Genomic DNA, 19,252 nt, shown 5'->3' with positions numbered 1-19,252 from the left:
GGATTTTTGCTACTGCACGTGGGGCACAGCTTGTCGTCCGGTCTGGGGCACACATCGGGTCTGTGCCCGAGCCTGCCGCACTCTTTGCAAAAGTCTTTTTGTTTCCGATAGAGAGATACTCTCATCATGATGCTGTTGAAATGCGTGTTGAAGGAATAATAGGCGCAGAAGATTTCGCTGAACATTAACGAGCAGGCTTAAAGCTAAAAAACCTCGTCGAGTATGTGAAAGGGCACACCGACGTTGTCCCTAGGGCATTTAATCGAGGATTGTCTTCGTTCTCGCTTGAAAACAACCTACACGTGAAGAAAAACTTCTCACCAGTCCGCGCTAACTACCTTCTTGTTTTCCCTCAACACTCCCTACAGAAGTACTGCCCACCCTAAATGAAGATCTGACCACTGGACACCTCGGATTCTCCCGGGCACTATCGAGGATACAGAAAAGGTGTTACTGGCCGCGGCGCCTTACCACCGGCGTCACCCGTTATGTCAAAACATGCCGAGGCTGTCAGCGACCGAAGACAACCGACAAGGCCAGCGGGATTACTACAGCCAATCGAACCTCTTTGAGACTATTTCCGCAGATCGGGATAGATTGGTTAGGACCCTTTCTGACGTCGACATCAGGAAGTGAGTGGAACGTCGTGGCAACCGATTGCCTCACCCACTTCGCTGAAACTAAAGCCGTGCCGAAAGGTAGCGTAGCCTAAGTGGCGAAATTATTCGTGGAAAACATCTTCCCGTGACATGGTGCCCCAGAAGTCTTCAGCACCTACAGAGGAACGGCCTTTACAGCAGAACTCACCCAAGCCATTCTGCAACACAGCCAGACAAGCCACAGGAGGACGACTGTCTATCACCCGCAGAAGAATAGTCTTACGGAGCGCTTGAGCAAGACCCTGACTGACATGCTGGCAATGTACGTCGACGTCGAGCCCAACACGTGGCAACCTTCGCTTACAACACGGCTGTGCAAGAAACAACACAGATCACGCCGTTTATGCTGGTTTGCCGCAGGTACCTGAGGACAACGCTCAACGCCATGCTGCCACACGTCACTGACGAAGATAATCTTGACGTCGCTACCTATCTCCAGCGCGCCGAAGAAGCCCGAAAGCTCGCCCGCCTACGGATCAAGAACCAGCAGCGTACCTACAGCCGACACTACAACCTCCGACGACACTACGTCAAGTACCAGCGCTGCGACCGTGCTTGGGCTTGCACCCCGATACGCCGATGAGTACTCAGTGAGAAACTATTACGACGCTATTTCTGACCCTACAAGTTCATCCGACCATGTGAACTGGACTATGCGGTCGTGCCAGAGGGCATTTCCCATTCACTGCGGCGCCGCGCACGATCTGAAGTGGTCGACGTGGTGCGTCTTAAACCCTTCTGCGCACGCTGACGAACATTCCTATTTTGTTGTTTCCATGCTACGAGTGTTTTCGTTTATTACTTTCGTTTTATTTCCAGCATCGAGTCCATGCTTTTTAAGACGAGGGTATTGACGCATGTAATTGTTTATCTTTATCGGGAGACCACGTTTCACCGCCTAACAAATGTTATCGCACAGCACAGGACGCGCCTACATGTATCGGAAGTTTCTGGAACGCTATCGATGATTCCATCCGATGTCTGTCACAGAATTTTGTGTAATCTGAATGCGTGCACGCGTGACGGGAATCATCATCATCATCATCATCATCATCATCATCATCAGCCTGGTTACGCCCACTGCAGGGCAAAGGCCTCTCCCATATTTCTCCAACAACCCCGGTCATGTTCTAATTGTGGCCATGCCGTCCCTGCAAACTTCTTAATCTCATCCGCCCACCTAACTTTCTGCCGCTCTCTGCTACGCTTCCCTTCCCTTGGAATCCATTGAGTAATTCTTAATGACCATCGGTTATCTTCCCTCCTCATTACGTGTCCTGTCCATGCCCATTTCTTTTTCTTGATTTCAACTAAGATATCATTAACTCGCGTTTGTTCCCTCACCCAATCTGCTCTTTTCTTATCCCTTAACGTTACACCAATCATTCTTCTTTCCATAGCTCGTTGCGTCGTCCTTAATTTAAGTAGAACCCTTTTCGTAAGCCTCCAGGTTTCTGCCCCGTAGGTGAGTACTGGTAAGACACAGCTATTATACACTTTTCTCTTGAGGGAGGACGCGAATAGTGTAGAACTTTGTGGAAGACACGCTGCTCCTAGCAATTATTTAGGAACATTCAATGACTGATGTATAAAAGCGGACGCGCTTGACCCGCTGATCAGATTTTCGACTATCGCCGACCGTGTTCGCCGCTTTCGTTGAGTGTTGCCTGTTTTTTTTCCTGAGCACAGGTTGTCCCAATAAAGTTAGTTTCGCCATTCACAGTTTTGTTGGTGGGTCCTCAGCCGGCACTACCAGGTGACAATATATATATATATATATATATATATATATATATATATATATATATATATTGTGGGCGTTGGCGGGCAGCAAGTATGCAGACGCGGCTAAAGACATGTTTCTTCTTTATCCAGTTTCTGGCTTTCACCTGGACTTGGCCCGTTGCCTTGACGGATCAACCTGCTATCGTGGTGCACCAGACGAATACTATCGCCCGCAACGTGCTGCTGACGGCGGCAGATGATTATCCAATTCTTGTTTCCAAGTTCCGCCTGGAAACAGCACCAGTGCTCCCTCTAGGCTGGTCAACCACATCACTGAGGACATCGCCGGACGTGCTGTACTCATGGGACCGGGCATCGTACGCACCTTTCAGTGGGCGTTGGCGGGCAGCAAGTATGCAGACGCGGCTAAAGACATGTTTCTTCTTTACCCAGTTTCTGGCTTTCACCTGGACTTGGCCCGTTGCCTTGACGGATCAACCTGCTATCGTGGTGCACCAGACGAATACTATCGCCCGCAACGTGCTGCTAACGGCGGCAGATGATTATCCAATTCTTGTTTCCAAGTTCCGCCTGGAAACAGCTCCCTCTAGGCTGGTCAACCACATCACTGAGGACATCGCCGGACGTGCTGTACTTATGGGACCGGGCATCGTACGCACCTTTCAGTGGGCGTTGGCGGGCAGCAAGTATGCAGACGCGGCTAAAGACATCTTTCTTCTTTACCCAGGTTGGTACTTCATATTCCTTGCATTCTAAACGCTCGAGTAATCGCTGCTTGCTGCTCGTCCCACGCCCACATGTTTTGGTACTTATGGTTGCGGATTGCTTTCAAGTGTTGAAGATGTTGCTGTTGTCGGGTGATGTGGAGCAAAACCCTGGTCCAGATAAAGTTGACAAGGGCAATGCTGAAGTACTGGCTGCCATAAATGCTATCGCGAGTACGATGGAGGCACGACACGCTGAAGTGATGTTTTCACTTGACGAGGTAAAAACTAGTCAAAAGCTGTTGCAAGAACGAGTGTCTGATATCACCACGAGATTAACAACTGTTGAAGGGAAAGTAAGCGCTCTCGAAGGCACTCACAATGTGGATGCGACCGAAGTTCACCGCGTTGCTGCTAATATAGTGCGAAGTGAAAGCGCTGCACTGCAAGTACGCCTTGACGAATTTGAGGACCGGTCCCGCCGTGAAAACCTAATTATGTATGGTTTGAAAGACAATGCATCAGAAAGCTGGGTCCACACTGAAGAAGCCGTACGAGCCATTCTTGCAGATCATCTATCTTTAGAACTTCCTGCAGATGCAATTTCACGTGCGCATAGACTTGGCTCCTTTGTTACTGGCAGAAATCGTCCTATAGTTGTGAAGTTTGCTTCGTTTAAAACACGAGAGAATGTTTTAGCACACAGGTCTAAACTTAGAAATACGGGCGTCGCTCTACAAGAGGACTTCTGTAAAACAACGCGGCAGATACGTAAAAAGCTGATAGATTTCGCCAAAGCTACCACACAGCCCTACAACCTAAGATATAATCGATTATATATTAATAAAAAATGCTACGTCTACTGCAAAGAAACTGATAACGTCTGTGAAATAGATTCCCCTAGCGCATTTGCATCTGGTATCCACGTATCTTCTTCAAATCCGCAACACGTTGCTGGTTTTCCTCCGGCACATGCCTCCGATAATGCTTCAGCTTCCAATGTGTCACACCCTCATAGTGCTCCGACTTAGGAATCACCGGCCGTTCAGACGAAGCACATCGGCGACTATTCATTCCTTCTTGCGAACATCAGAAGTATATTAAAGAAGCGTGATACCTTGTCATGTTTAATGGACACGTGCGTAGCCGATATCGTTGTTTTAACCGAGACTTGGTTGTCAAGTAAAGTCATGAATAGTGAACTCTTTTCTTGTGAGAAGAAATACACAGTGTACAGACACGACCGAAGGGACCGATCAGGGGGCGGTGTTTTGATTGCCCTTTCTGAAGACATAAATTCTTACGTTGTCCTGATCCAATCAGAGCTTGAATTCCTGTGCACATGCGTTACCTTAAACCATCAAGATGTCATTGTTTGTGCATGTTATCGGCCTCCGCTTTCTGCCACCACGTTCTGTGATGAACTCCATAATAGTCTGAACAAAGTTGTGTCTAGATACCCGAAAGCGCCAATATTTCTTATGGGTGACTTCAATTTTCCAGGTATCCAGTGGACCGATTCTAGCCCCATTGTAACTACTAATTCATCCGAGTGTAAAGCTTTCACTGACCTCTGCTCGACATTTAATCTTTCCCAGCTTGTACAAGAACCAACTCGCGTTACCCCTTCGTGTGCAAATGTACTCGACCTTGTACTAACCAACTATCCCGATTCGGTCTCTTCCCTAACGCTACTGCCAGGTCTAAGTGATCAGCTTACAATCCATTTCACTACGCCATCGCGCTCGCACCGCACATCGAAACATTCGAAAATAATCCGCGATTGCGGGAGAGCAGATTTTCAAGCCATTAATACTGCTTTGGAAAAATTCGTTGACGAGTTCCCGCCACAGTTCTGGGAACGCACAGTGCAAGAGAACTGGCGGTTATTTCAAATGCAAGTCAAAGCACTCGTCGATAAATATATTCCGCTACGAAGAATATCTAGCAAGAGGCGTTCGCCGTGGTTCAACTTATCGCTAAAACGCTTACTAAACAGGAAAAAGCGCATGTTCCGCCGCTGCAAGAAAGCTATGACTGACAGATCAAGGTTGGCTTATCAATCTACCACTGCGGAATATAAACGTGCTCTCATCGGTGCTAAACACAATTATTTTCATTCAACCCTTCCCTCTTTACTTACTTCAAATCCACGCAAATTTTGGAATGTTATCGGCATGCGCGAATCCGAAGAAGTTCGCTTGAAGAACGGTCGAGGATTCTTTGTATCAAATAAACAGTGTTGTATCTTACTCAATGACACATTTTTATCATCTTTTTCACATGTTGCACCAATAACCGTTCCTATTATTTCTGCACCTGACTTCTTTCAAGTGGACCCAATCCTTATCGACTGGGTAGGCATTTGTAAACTCATTCAAGTTGCTAAACTCTCATCGTCAGCTGGCACCGATGGTATTAACTACAAGTTTCTGAAAAATACCCAGGCTTATTCTTCCATTATACTGTCGTATCTCTTTGCTCAGTCATTGCAGAGCGCTACGTCGCCGGACGACTGGAAGGTGGGAAAGGTGGTTCCGGTGCATAAATCGGGTGATGTTCATAGCCCTCACAACTACAGGCCTATCTCATTAACATCAATTCCATGCAAACTTCTTGAACATATAATATATTCTAACCTAATGTCGCATCTAGAATCAAACTGTTTCTTCACACCTAATCAGCATGGTTTTCGCAAACACCACTCCTGTGAAACTCAACTGGTCGCATTTACTAATGACTTGTTTTCCATTTTGGACTGTTCATCACTTGTGGATTGCATTTTTTTAGATTTCGCGAAAGCATTTGATACGGTATCTCATCAACTACTACTTCTCAAGCTTAGTAAACTAAACCTAGATACTAATCTGATGAAGTGGATCGAGTGTTTTTTGCAGGACCGTACCCAGTACGTTTCAATTAATGACTGTGACTCACCTGCATGCCCCGTAACATCCGGAGTTCCCCAAGGCTCCGTACTAGGTCCTCTGCTTTTTCTCATTTATATTAACGACCTTCCTAATTCCATTGACTCACAAATTAGACTCTATGCTGATGATTGCGTAATATATAGACAAATATCTAAACCTTCTGATGCAGCCATTCTTCAATCTGATCTGGATAAAATCTCCACTTGGTGTCACACCTGGTCTATGAAACTAAATATTGGTAAGTGCAAAGCAATGAGAATAACGCGCACGCCTAACCAGTCTTCATGCACATACTTCCTTAATAACTCTTCTTTAACTACAGTCTCTGATTATAAGTATCTTGGCGTATACATTACTGCCAACCTATCATGGAAAAAGCACGTTGAACATATCACTAATAATGCTAACCGCACACTTGGTTTCCTTCGCCGTAATTTTTCCCTGGCTCCTGTGTCCCTAAAACTACTTCTATATAATACTCTCGTGCGCCCGAAACTAGAATATGCTGCTTCCGTTTGGGATCCTCACACTAAATCACTCATACAAGCCCTCGAATCCATCCAAAATCGTTCTGTTCGTTTTATACTCTCTAACTATTCTCGTTCAGCCAGTGTAACACCAATGAAGAAAACATTAGATCTTCCTGACCTTTCCTTACGCCGTCGTATTTCTCGATTATGCCTCTTTCACAAAATATATTTCACCTCTGACACTCTTAAGGAATCACTCTTTACTACTCCTACTTACTTTTCATCCCGCATGGACCACCGGTTCAAAGTTCGCGTGCCAAGCTGCAGGACTAATCTTTATTTTGATTCGTTTGTTCCGAAGACAAGCGCGGACTGGAACCACCTTCCTGCCTCCGTCGTGTCCATCGCAGTACCCGAAGTCTTCAAGTCTGCTGTATACGATCACCTTCATTAAGCTTCCTACTAAAAATGTATTCGTGTATAGCCATTTGTATTTTTGTATACCCACTCCTCTCTGTAACGCCGAACGGCCCTGAGAGTAAATAAATGAAATGAAATATATATATATATATATATATATATATATATATATATATATATATATATATATATATATATATATGACAGTGACACCAATGACAGCACAGGGCCAATTTTCTAGACTTCTTAATTGAAGTCAATTATTCGCCGCCGTCTTGCCATCCACTTGGCAATTTATCTTTCACGTTTAGAACTAACCCTGGGACTGTGAGCAAGTGACACTACCCACAGCTTATCGGTGGATGTGGTACATGCTCTCTACAGCAGGCGTTACGTCTACGTGAACTTTTTGCGTCAGGGTGTCATCATCATCTTCTTCACTAGAAGCCGATTTTATGTACACTGCAGGAAGAAGGCCTCTACCTATGATCTCCAATTACCCTTGTCCTACGCCAACCGATCCGAACAAACGGCTGCGAATTTCTTAATTTCATCACCCCACCTAGTCTTCTGCCGTACTCGACTGCGCTTCCCTTCACTTGGCACCGATTCTGTAACCGTAATGGCCCACCACTTATCAAACCTATGCATTACATGAGCTGCCCAGGTACATTTCTTTCTCTTCAGGTGAATAAGAATATCGGCTATCGCCGTTTGTTCTCTGACCCACGCCACTCTCTATGGACGGGCGCTGTCCGTCCTTGCCCAGCACCATCTTATTTTTTCGCGTGTCCTTTTGTGGGTCGCTGGTACCCCGTTTTTCAAGTTCATCATGCCCCAACCGGTCCAATAGCTTGCGCTAATGCAGAATTAGTAGTGCAGCGCATGCGTTATGCGGAGGTTGTGGGTTCATCTCCGCCTAGCGACAAGTTATCTTTCCGTACACTTTCTCTTCACTTCATTATTTTCGACATTACAATTTCAACTCCAGCTAATTTCCACGATGCTTTCCTTGGCTTCGTTGTCGGTTTATGTGGGCATGAATAAAAAAATTAGGCGCTCCTCGGTTCGCCTCATCTCTCGTTTATGTATGTAGATGAATGAATGTTTGATGTTTTATAGCGCAAGGGCCAAGTATGGCCAAAGAGCGCCATGTCCGTGTTAATGAGTTTGCAGGGAAATCATGAGTTCGATGAAGTTGGTGTGACGTGGCTGTAGAGGGGACTTAAAAATGGTCGCGCTAAAGTGCGCAAAATCTGTATAATAAGATTATGGCGATGACTTATGACGTGTACTATGAACATTAAAATGCATTGAAATAGAATGATACGATGCGTAAAAATAAATAAGGTTATAAGATATGCTAGAGCACTACTGCCTCCTTAGAGCCCTTGAAAAACAAGGGCCTGGAGGCATCTGCTACGCAAAACTGTTATCGCAGTGGCATCCTCTGGAGCGAGGACGCTCTACGAATTTAATGTTCATATAACGTGTAGTACGACATCATTTAAGAAGCTGAGGACTGCCTTGGTGTCAAAAAGCGGTTCCTTAGCAAGAAACATAGCCGGGTGTAGAGGGATGTGATGTTTGTAAACAAGCGGAAAATGTTGCTTTCTCTCCGTTTCGGCTTCCCGACACACCAGGAGCACGTGGAGGACGGTAAGCCTCTCACCGCATCTACCACAGATTGGAGGTTTACTTCCAGTAAGCAGATAATTATGGGTGCCAAATGTGTGTCCTATTCTGAGGTGACAGAATAAAACATCTGTTCGCCGAGATTTTGTTGGGGAGGGCCAAAAACCTAACTGTGGCTTTACAACGTGCAGTTTATTATTTATCTCTGCATCCCACATGCGTTGCCAGTGGTTTCGCAGTTTCTTTCATATGTAAGGTTTCAGATCTGTGAGAGGCACTAAAGCAGTATAATTAACAGCAGGGAGTGCAATTGACGCAGCCATCTGGTCTGCCAAAACGTTACCTTCGATTCCCCTTTGGCCTGGTACCCAGCATATGATGATTTGCTGGTTAGATAGATAAGCTTTGCACATGTCGGAATAGACCTCAGTAAGTACAGTATTTTTATGTTTGCAGGGTGACATTAAGGCCTTCACCGCACTTAGGGAGTCTGTATATATCACGGCTTCTTGGGGTTTTGCTTTCTTTATATGCTTTACAGCCGACCATATAGCGTAGGCCTCTGCCATAAAGATACTTGTTTCTGGATGTAGTACATCGGATTCCGAAAAAGAAGGACCGACGGCTGCATAAGACACTCCGGCATGTGACTTGAAAGCGTCTGTGTAGAACTCTGTGCATGAGTGTTTGTACTGAAGTTCTAGGAAATGCATCCGAATTTCTACCTCTGCAGCATGCTTTGAAACATTTAGAAGGGATACGTCACATTCTGTGACCTGCCAGTTCCAAGGAGGTAATAGCTTCGTTGGGCGCATTAAGCGGTGCTCCAGGAGTGGGACATGCATTTCATCGCTAAGCTCCTTCACAAGGAGCGAGAAAGGACGTCTTATAGACGGACGGTTGCGGAAAAGTGTAGCATACGTCATATTGGTAATGGTATTAAAACATGGGTGTTCAGGAATGGAATGCACTTTAAGGACATAAGTAAAGCTGACGTATGATCTCTGTAAGTGGAGCGGCCACTCATTGGACTCGGCATATAGGCTTTCGATAAGGCTTGTTCTGAAAGCACCAGTTGCTAGGCGGATACCTAGATGATGGACAGGATCCAGCATCCTTAGCGCGCTCAGGGCGGCAGAGTTATACACTACGGCGCCATAATCCAATCGTGACCGTATGATGCTCTTGTATAGATTCATTAGACACTTTCTGTCACTACCGCACGTAGTTTTGGATAGAAGTTTCATTAAGTTCATTGTTTTTAGACATTTTTCTTTGAGATATTTGATGTGTGGAATGAAAGTGAGTCTATCGTCAAGTATAATACCTAGAAATTTGTGCTCTTTGTTTACAGGTATTTGTTGTCCACACAGTTCTAAGCAAGGATCCGGGATCAGGCCTCGCTTTCGTGCAAAAAGAACACGAGAACGTTTGTTAGGATTGATTTTAAATCCATTTTTCTCTGCCCATTTTGATACTTTGTTCAAGCCATGCTGTACCTGTCTCTCGCACACTGCGAAGTTACAGGACTTAAAAGCAATTTGAATGTCGTCAACATAGACAGAATAGAAAATGGCCGGCGGTAATGAAGCACGAAGCGTGTTCATCTTCACGATAAAGAGCGTGCAGCTAAGCACGCCCCCCTGGGGTACACCAGTTTCCTGTATAAAAGGACGTGACAGTACATTACCGACTTTTACTCTGAAGATACGAGTCGACAAATAGCTTTCCATTAGGTTTAGCATATTGCCATAAATGCCCATTTCTGACAAGTCTCTCAAGATTCCGTTGCCCCACGTCGTGTCGTATGCCTTCTCCATGTCGAGGAATATGGATAGGAAAAACTGTTTCTGTACAAATGTATCACGGATGTTTCCTTCAATACGTACAAGATGATCTGTTGTGGAGCGCCCCTCTCTGAAGCCACACTGATAGGGATCAAGCATTTTGTTCTGTTCAAGGAAATGAATGAGTCGCCGGTTAATCCTTTTTTCAAATAACTTACAGAGGCAACTTGTGAGGGCTATCGGGCGGTAACTTCCCACTGAGGAAGGTCTTTGCCTTGTTTCAAAACCGGGACCACAATGGCTTCCTTCCACGCGCTTGGAATGTACCCTGCATCCCAGATGGTGTTGAAAAGTGTGAGTTTGTAACTTGCGTATCATTGTGTAAGTTTTTGAGCATTTCATACATGATTCTATCAGATCCTGGTGCGGAGCTCTTGCATGCGCTCAAGGCAGCTCTCAATTCAGCAATACTAAAAGGGCGGTTGTAAGGCTCATTCTCTCGACTTTTTCTTCTGAATGGCTTACGGTCTTCTATTTGTTTATATTTCAGAAAAGATTGTGAATAATTGGTTGAACTTGACACGCTCTCAAAGTGCTCCCCAAGTGAGTCTGCTTGATCTTGCAGTGTATCGTCCTGTGTGTTTACCAACGGAAGTGCGATATGTTTGTCGCCCTCTTATCCTATTAACTCTGTTCCAGGCTTTGGCCTCATCCGTAAACGAGTTGATACTCGATAGAAACTTCTGCCAACTTTCTCTTCTGGCCTGTCGGCGGGTTCGCCTGCCTTGGGCTTTCACTTTATTGAAGTTGATAAGATTCTCCGCAGTGGGAGACGCGCGTAGCAACCCCCACGCTTTGTTCTGTTTCTTACGGGCGATCCTGCATTCGTCGTTCCACCACGGCACGCGCCGTTTGCGTGCCAAGCCACTTACTTCAGATATGCATTTAGATACGGCATCTATAATGAATGTTGTAAAGTACTCCACAGCAGCATCGATTTCAAAAGAAGACATATCAGCCAACGAGATGTTAGTAAGAGTTCGGAATTTCTCCCAGTCAGCTGTATGTATCTTCCACTTAGGAGCTTCTGCAGGTAATTCATTTTCTTTAGATGTTCTTAGTAGTACGGGAAAGTGATCACTCCCGTTAGGATTGCTCATAACTTCCCATTCGAGTTCGGGTAGTATAGACGCGGAAACTATACTAAGATTTATTGACGAAAAGGTTCTGTTTGCAAGAGAGTAATATGTGGGTTCTTTCTTGTTGAGAAGGCACACTTCAGAAGAAAAAAGGAACTGTTCAACGAGACGACCTCGCGCATCGATGCGAGAGTCTCCCCACAAGCTGCTGTGTGCATTGATATCGCCAAGAACAAGATAAGGTTCTGGCAATTCATCTATGAAGAACTGATATTCATGTTTAGTTAATTTGTAATGTGGGGGTAAATAAAGCGAGCAAATAGTGATGAGTTTGTTTAGCAGAACAACTCGCACCGCCACTGTTTCAAGGGGCGTTCGTAGCTGTAAAGGTTGACAGACTATACTTTTATGAGTGACAATCGCAACACAACCCGATGATGCGACGGCATCATCGCGATCTTTGCGAAACGTAACATACGTTCAGAGAAAGTTTGTGTGTTTGGATTTTAAGTGTGTTTCCTGTAAACACAGCACTTTTGGGTTATGTTTGTCGATGAGTTCTTGCAAATCATTAAGGTTTCTAAGGAGACCCCTGATGTTCCATTGAATAATTTGTGTATCCATATTAAAAATAAATTAGTGCTGTATGTACGGAAACGGAAGTGATGCCTTAGATTACAGAGCTCTTTCGAGGCCCTGTAACCGGGGTTTTGCTCTTTCTGAAGCGTTCGAGGGAACCTCGCTGCTCCTTAGGCGCTTTGTGCGCCGTGGGGATAGGTGTTGTGTCCATTGCCTCTTGTGAGGCGCCGGACACGCGCTCTTGCGAGTGAGAAGTTTTTCGTGAGGGTCTCACTTCGGAAGGTAAGACCCCTGCGCCCACCAGCCCGGAGGTCGATGGGGCTTCCTGTGGGATTTGGCTGCGCCGGCTGTTGCCAGCGCTGGAAGGGGCCGGGGGGTTTGAGGCCGCCTCATCTGCGCCTACCTTCGTGGCCGCTACCGGTCGTGCGGGATCGCTGCGCGTAGCGCAGGTTGCCGCAAATAACTCTTTTGGGGCCGTCAACCCAAGGGTAGCCTGGCCTGTTTGCTGGTTGGATGGAGTAGGCTTACCTACTTCCACCCCGGACGCAGGAGCCAAAGGTACCTGCTCCCTGCTCGCGGGCTGGGCACTTGGCAATGGCCGCTGCGACGCTGCCCCCGGACGCGCCGCATCAGCATAAGGTGTGCTGTGGAAAGGTGAGCACCGCTTACGGGCTTCCTTAAACGAAATATTTTCCTTGACTATAAGGGTGATCATATCTTTTTCTTTCTTCTGGTTCGGGCAGGAGCGTGAGTAAGCTGGATGGTAACCATTGCAGTTCACACAGTGAGGTGTGCCACTGCAGTTGTCGGAGGGATGGCCCTGCACTCCACACTTTGCAGAAGTTATTTGACCACGGCAGCTCTGCGAGCCGTGGCCGAACCTTTGGCATTGGAAACAACGTCTAGGGTTTGGAATATATGGTCGGACAGTTAGTCTAACGTATCCTGTTTCAATGGTTTCCGGCAGAACGCTAGTTGCAAATGTTAAGATGAGGTGTTTGGTCGGAATTTCTTTGTTGTCTCTTCTAAGGATAATACGTTTTACATCGGTCACATTTTGATCTTTCCACCCTTCCAGGAGTTCAGCTTCTGTCAGATCCTGAAGGCTGATACGACTCCGCGTGAGCTGTTCATTGATCGGTGTGGTGTAACAGAAACTGGTATGTTAACAAATGTCAGCAGGCTGCCTAGCCTCTCGTACTGACATTTGCAGAACGCTAGTTGCAAATGCTAAGATGAGGTGTTTGGTCGGAATTTCTTTGTTGTCTCTTCTAAGGATAAAACGTTTTACATCGGTCACATTTTGATCTTTCCACCCTTCCAGGAGTTCAGCTTCTCTCAGATCATGAAGGCTGATACGACTCCGCGTGAGCTGTTCATTGATCGGTGTGGTGTAACAGAAACTGGTATGTTAACAAATGTCAGCAGGCTGCCTAGCCTCTCGTACTGACATTTGCAGAACGCTAGTTGCAAATGTTAAGATTAGGTGTTTGGTCGGAATTGCTTTGTTGTCCCGTCTAAGGATAATACGCTTTACATCGGTCACATTTTGATCTTTCCACCCTTCCAAGAGTTCAGCTTCTGTCAGCTCCTGAAGGCTGATACTACTCCGCGTGAGCTGCTCATTGATCGGTGTGGTGTAACAGAAACTGGTATGTTAACAAATGTCAGCAGGCTGCCTAGCCTCTCGTACTGGTTTTTCTGAGGGATCTCAAGAAGTAGGTCTCCGCTTGTCATTTTCGTCACCTTAGAACCTGACCCTAGGCTTCGGTCAAGGATATTGAAACTATGAATGGTGAAATAAGCCTGGCCTGTTTTGCAGCGTTCTCACTATGTACAACATGGCATTTCGAGTATGTCTCTTTTGTCCGGGTCAAACAAGTACTTAAGTTATCGGTGCGTCCCCTCTTCTAAGGGTGACGATCAAGTAGGTGGGGAAATGCGGGTGTTCCCATAGTATGTTACTTCGGTTTCGGCAGCAATGGCGGCCACCCACCACGGAGCCCAACTAGGGGACGCTGCAGCACTTAATGGGTAAGGCTGCAGGCGCCAGCCGTACATTGCCGTTATAGCCTAATATATTATACCCAAAGGAGGGCACATACACAAGGTTAACCCTTGCCGCCATGGATAAAGGAAGTAAATGGAAAAGGGAAGAAGACAGGAAAGATCAAAAAGTGAGAGATACAGGCGAAGGCTTGAGGAGAGAGAGACAGGAAGAGGCGACTGCCGAATTCCCCCGGGTGGGTCAGTCCGGGGGTGCCATCTACGTGAAGCAGAGGCCAAAGAGGTGTGTTTCCTCCGCCGGGGGGGGTCTTAAAGGTCCAAACACCCGGTATCGGCTCAACCCCCAGGATCCCCTTTTCCCCGGACACGGCTAAGCCACGCACGGCTACACGCGGGAGAGTCCAACCCTCGTGTGGTTGGACTCTCCCAAACGCCTGCTGACGCAGACGCCCTGGGGCTTATATATATATATATATATATATATATATATATATATATATATATATATATATATATATATATATATATATATATATATATATATATATATATATATATATATATATATATATATATATACCGAACCAACACAAATAGCAGTTACTTTCGCGAACAGGCAGGACCTGTGTGGCGCGAGTTCGTGAACAACGCTTTGAACTGCGGTGAACGTGGTTTCCAGCATGGATCGGGGATCTCAAGGAGGTCAGACGCAATGCTAACGCATTTTCCTGGCATTTACTGCTAAGTCGCCACAGATATTTTCTCGTTTTCTATTTGCGATATATGAAGTTCATAGCAGGTTTACCCTGCGTCCTCGATGAACTACAAACAGCACTTTCTTATACTTCTTTAAAATTAGGGTCAATTGATATACAATGTATAAACGAGTTTATGGTATGTGGAATGAATTTGGTTTTCGCAGTAAATTAGTTTTGTCGGCTATCCAGAGTGTTATAACGGTGTTTTAGGTACAAAGATGAATTTAACCTGCTCTCCTGCAGGAAGTGTAAACTCCAGCGAAATAATATATAGATTAAAGGGGGGGGGATAATAGCCAGCATTCTCGCAATGTAAAATGTGCGGATGATTTACCGAATTTCTATCTTTGTACTAAGTGCCCGAAAGTGTAATATGCAAGCAAGATTTCCAACGGATGAGTCATGGAGGGAAACATATTAAAGCAAGATGTTTACTGCAACTGCTCGAGAGAAACAGCTCAGGAGGAAATTGGGTTGTATTTATGCAAGGTTGCATAAGTTTGGAGTATTTGTTTTTCAACTTGATTTTTGTTCCTCCCTATCTGCTTCGCCCGCTTGCTGTGTACTTATTCCACATCTGAGTGAACAAGTTTCCGTTTGCGCTTGGTGTGTCTAACTGTTCGGTTTGTTTGCGCTTCTTTAACATGAATCTAAGTATATGCGAATGTATGGTTGGCAAGAGTAATTGCCTTTTCGAAATGAATTCAGTGCACTTTCTCATGCCACTCCCCACTCAACTGCCCTGCTCTCGGATGTACGTTGTTGTTGCGCCTCAGCCCACAAGCCACAAATGTCGTAGGCTTCAGCTGAAGAATTGCGTTGGCTCTGGCAACAACCTCCTTGCTACCTCCGGTAACAAGGACGGGAAATGTTAACGAATGTGCTACAGAATCGCGCGAGCAAAAGGACGCATGAACGGTACCTGTCACCCGCCTGCTCGGCTACGTTGCCAGTCTCGATGTCGACGTCGCTGGTGCTGCGCCTCCCACGCGAGCTTGTCGCGCTGTCTTGGATCACGGTCTCGTTGTCGGTCGGCGCGTTCCGCGTGTTTTTGTTTTCCAGGAATTGCTTACTGGCGCCACCTGGAGAAGTGGGCACAGCTAAAAGGTCACTCAAACCACACCAGTAGATGCAGCACGTGGAGTTTCTACGCAGGAGCCACAAAATAAGTAGCATAAATTGTTTAAATGGATACATCTATCCTTTTCTTTGCTTTACTTTTGCAACAGCTGTCGCAAAGCGCTAACGAGCTACTTACTATCGTAACCATGCTAACCGGAAGTTAAGCACACAAGCGTTTCTGCGTTATTGGGCGAAGAATAGATGTGCCAACATCAGGGAGTTTCATTTCGTTCATTCAATTGTTATGGAACTGTCGAAATGGAAACATTGCGTACGCTGATGCGGTTTTCTTAAGCTTGCTGATTCCGTCATTTCGCTATAGACACCCAAAGCCTCGACATCTACACCACCTTTCATTGTGACGGCAGCCGATATGTTACAAAAAAGTTTCTACTTTACGGTACCAAATAATGCGAAGTAAATGTGCTTAACCGAGTACTAATTATAAAAGTTTAAAAAATGGTCCAAGAATAAAAGAAACCAAAGAAATTACTTTGTTACTTGGAAGATACTTTCAAAACGAAAGACATTGCACAAACAAAACTAACTTGTGTATCGCTGTTACACAATATTTTGTTACACAACGCAAAGGGCCAAGTTAAGAAAGGACTGGTTCAGCGTTTGGAAAAGTGGCTTTCCAAGATGCTTTGAACATCACAGCTCTCTTATTTTTAAAGATATCAGTGGTGATGATAAAAAGCCACTCTATGTGCTCGATAACCCAGTTGCGTTGCGGTTGAGAAAAAATTATAAAACGCAGTGGTACACCAGTACTCATGTCTCATATTGCGGTGCACTGTAAGAATCAATGTTGGCACGCAGTTCTTTCGCAGTTGCCCTTTCAGTGTTATTCGCCAGCGGGTCATGGAAGGAAAAAAAAATATGCGGATCTCAAGCAACATGGGGGTCGGATCTCAACATGCGGTTGAGAAAAAAATATAAAACGTAGTGGTACACCAGTACTAATGTCTCATATTGCGGTGCAAAGAATCAATGTTTGCCCGCAGTTCTTCCGCAGTTGCCTTTTCTGTGTTATTCGCCGGCGAGTCGTGGAAGGAAAAAAAAAATATGCGGAACTCAAGCAGCATGGGGGTCGTATCTCCACATGCGGTTGAGAAAAAAAATGATAAAACGCAGTGTAACACCAGTACTCATGTCTCATATTGCGGTGCAGTGTAAGAATCAATGTTGGCACGCAGTTCTTCCGCAGTTACAGTTTCAGTACTATACGCCGGCGAGTCGTGGAAGAAAAAAAAATGCGGATCTAAACCAGCATGGGGTTCGGATCTCAACATGCGGTTGAGAAAACATTATAGAACGCAGTGGTACACCAGTACTCATGTCTATTATTGCGGTGCACTGTAAGAATCAAGGTTGGCACGCAGTTGTTCCGCAGTTGCTCTTTTAGTGTTGTTCGCCGGCGTGTCGTGGAAGGAAAAAAATATATGGATCTCAAACAGCATGGGGGTCGCATCTCAACATGCGGATGAGATAAAATTATAAAACACCATGGTCCACCAGTACTCATGTCTCATATTGCGGTGCACAATAACAATCAATGTTGGCACGCAGTTCTTCCGCAGTTGCCCTTTCAGAGTTATTCGCCGGCGAGTCATGGAAGGAAAAAAAATATGCGGATTTCAAGCAGCATCGGGGTCCGATCTCAACACGCGGTTGAGAAAAATTTTAAAAAGCACTGATACACCGGTTCTCATGTCTCATATTGCGGTGCACTCTAAGAATCAATGTTGGCACGCAGTTCTTCTGCAGTTGCGCTTTCAGTGTTATTCGCCGGTGAGCCGGGGAAGGAAGACAATGCGGATCACAAGCAGCATTGGGGTCCGATCTCAACATGCGGTTGAGAAAAATTATAAAAAGCAGTGGTACACCAGTAATCATGTCCCATATTGCGGCGCACTGTAAAAATCAATGTTGACACGCAGTTCTTCCGCAGTTGCTCTTTGAATGTTATTCGTCGGTGGGTCGTGGAAGGAAAAAAAATATGCGGATCTCAAGCACCATGGGGGCTTAGCCTGAACATGCAGTTGAGAAAAATTTATAAAACGCCGTGGTACACCAGAACTCATGTCTCATATTGTGGTGCACTGTAAGAGTCAATGTTGGCACGCATTTCTTCCGCAGTTGCCCTTTCAGTGTTATTCGCCGGTGAGTCGTGGCATGAAAAAGAAATATACGGATCTCAAGCAGCATGGGGGTCGGATCACAACATGCGGTTGAGAAAACATTATAAAACACAGTGTAACACTAGTACTCATGTCTCATATTGCGGTGCACTGTAAGAATCAATGTTGGCACGCAGTTCTCCCGCAATTGCTGTTTCGGTATTATACGCGAGCGAGTCGTGGAATAAAAAAAAATATGCGGATCTCAAGCACCGTGGGGGCTTAGTCTGAACATGCGGTTGAGAAAACATAATAGAACGCAGTGGTACACAAGTACTCATATCTCATATTGCGATGCACTGTCAGAATCAATGTTGGCACGCAGTTCTTCCGCAGTTGCCCTTTCTGTGGCATTCGCCAGCGAGTCGTGGAAGGAACAAGAAATATGCAGATCTCAAGCAGTATGGGGGTCGGATGTCTACATGCGGTTGAGAAAATGCTATAAAACGCAGTGGTACACCAGTACTCATGTCTCATATTGCGGTGCACTGTAAGAATCAATGTTGGCACGCAGTTCTTCCGCATTTGCCCTTTCAGTGGTATTCGCCAGCGAGTCGTAGAAGGAAAAAGAAATATGCGGATCTCAAACAGCGTGGGGGTGAGATCTCAACATGCGGTTGAGAAAGAGTTATAAAACGCAGTGGTACAACAGTACTTAGGTCTTTAATTGCGGTGCACTGTAAGAATTAATGTTGGCACGCAGTTATTCCGCAGTTGCCCTTTCAGTGGTATTCGCCAGTGATTCGTGGAAGGAAAAAGAAATATGCTGATCTCAAGCAGCATAGGGGTCGGATCTCAACATGCGGTTGAGAAAACATTATAGAACGCAGTGGTACACCAGTACTCATGTCTTATATTGCGGTGCACTGTAAGAATCAATGTTGGCACGCAGTTCTTCCGCAGTTGCCCTTTCAGTGTTATTCGCCGGCGAGTCACGGAAGTAAAAAAAAATATATGCGGATCTCAAGCAGCATGGGTGTTGGATCTCAACATGCGCTTGAGGAAAAAATATAAAACGTAGTGGTACACCAGTACAAATGTCTCATATTGCGGTGCAAAGTAATAATCAATGTTTGCACGCAGTTCTTCCGCAGTTGCCCTTTCAGTGTTATT

General features: G+C 45.6%; 1 protein-coding gene across 9 annotated transcripts in view; it reads right to left on the bottom strand.

The window, feature by feature from the left end:
* The window catches only part of LOC135910875 (testis-specific serine/threonine-protein kinase 1-like), a 371,556-nt gene that overhangs the window by 36,110 nt on the left and 316,194 nt on the right, over positions 1-19,252 (bottom strand). For 8 of the 9 annotated variants that reach the window (XR_010567145.2, XM_065442939.2, XM_065442944.2 and 5 more), the window contains one exon: positions 15,757-15,916. The exons of the other annotated variant lie outside the window; for it this stretch is intronic. Coding sequence is in view for 7 of the 8 variants with exons in the window: in XM_065442939.2 (XP_065299011.1) it covers positions 15,757-15,916 (160 nt within the window). In the remaining variant the exon portion in view is untranslated. The remainder of the gene's footprint in view (positions 1-15,756; positions 15,917-19,252) is intronic. 9 annotated transcript variants of the gene reach the window in all.

This window comes from Dermacentor albipictus, chromosome 2 (genome assembly GCF_038994185.2).
Source record: "Dermacentor albipictus isolate Rhodes 1998 colony chromosome 2, USDA_Dalb.pri_finalv2, whole genome shotgun sequence".
Taxonomy (NCBI): domain Eukaryota; kingdom Metazoa; phylum Arthropoda; class Arachnida; order Ixodida; family Ixodidae; genus Dermacentor; species Dermacentor albipictus.
Note: the sequence above shows the minus strand (reverse complement) of the source record. Positions and strands in the feature narration are given on the sequence as shown.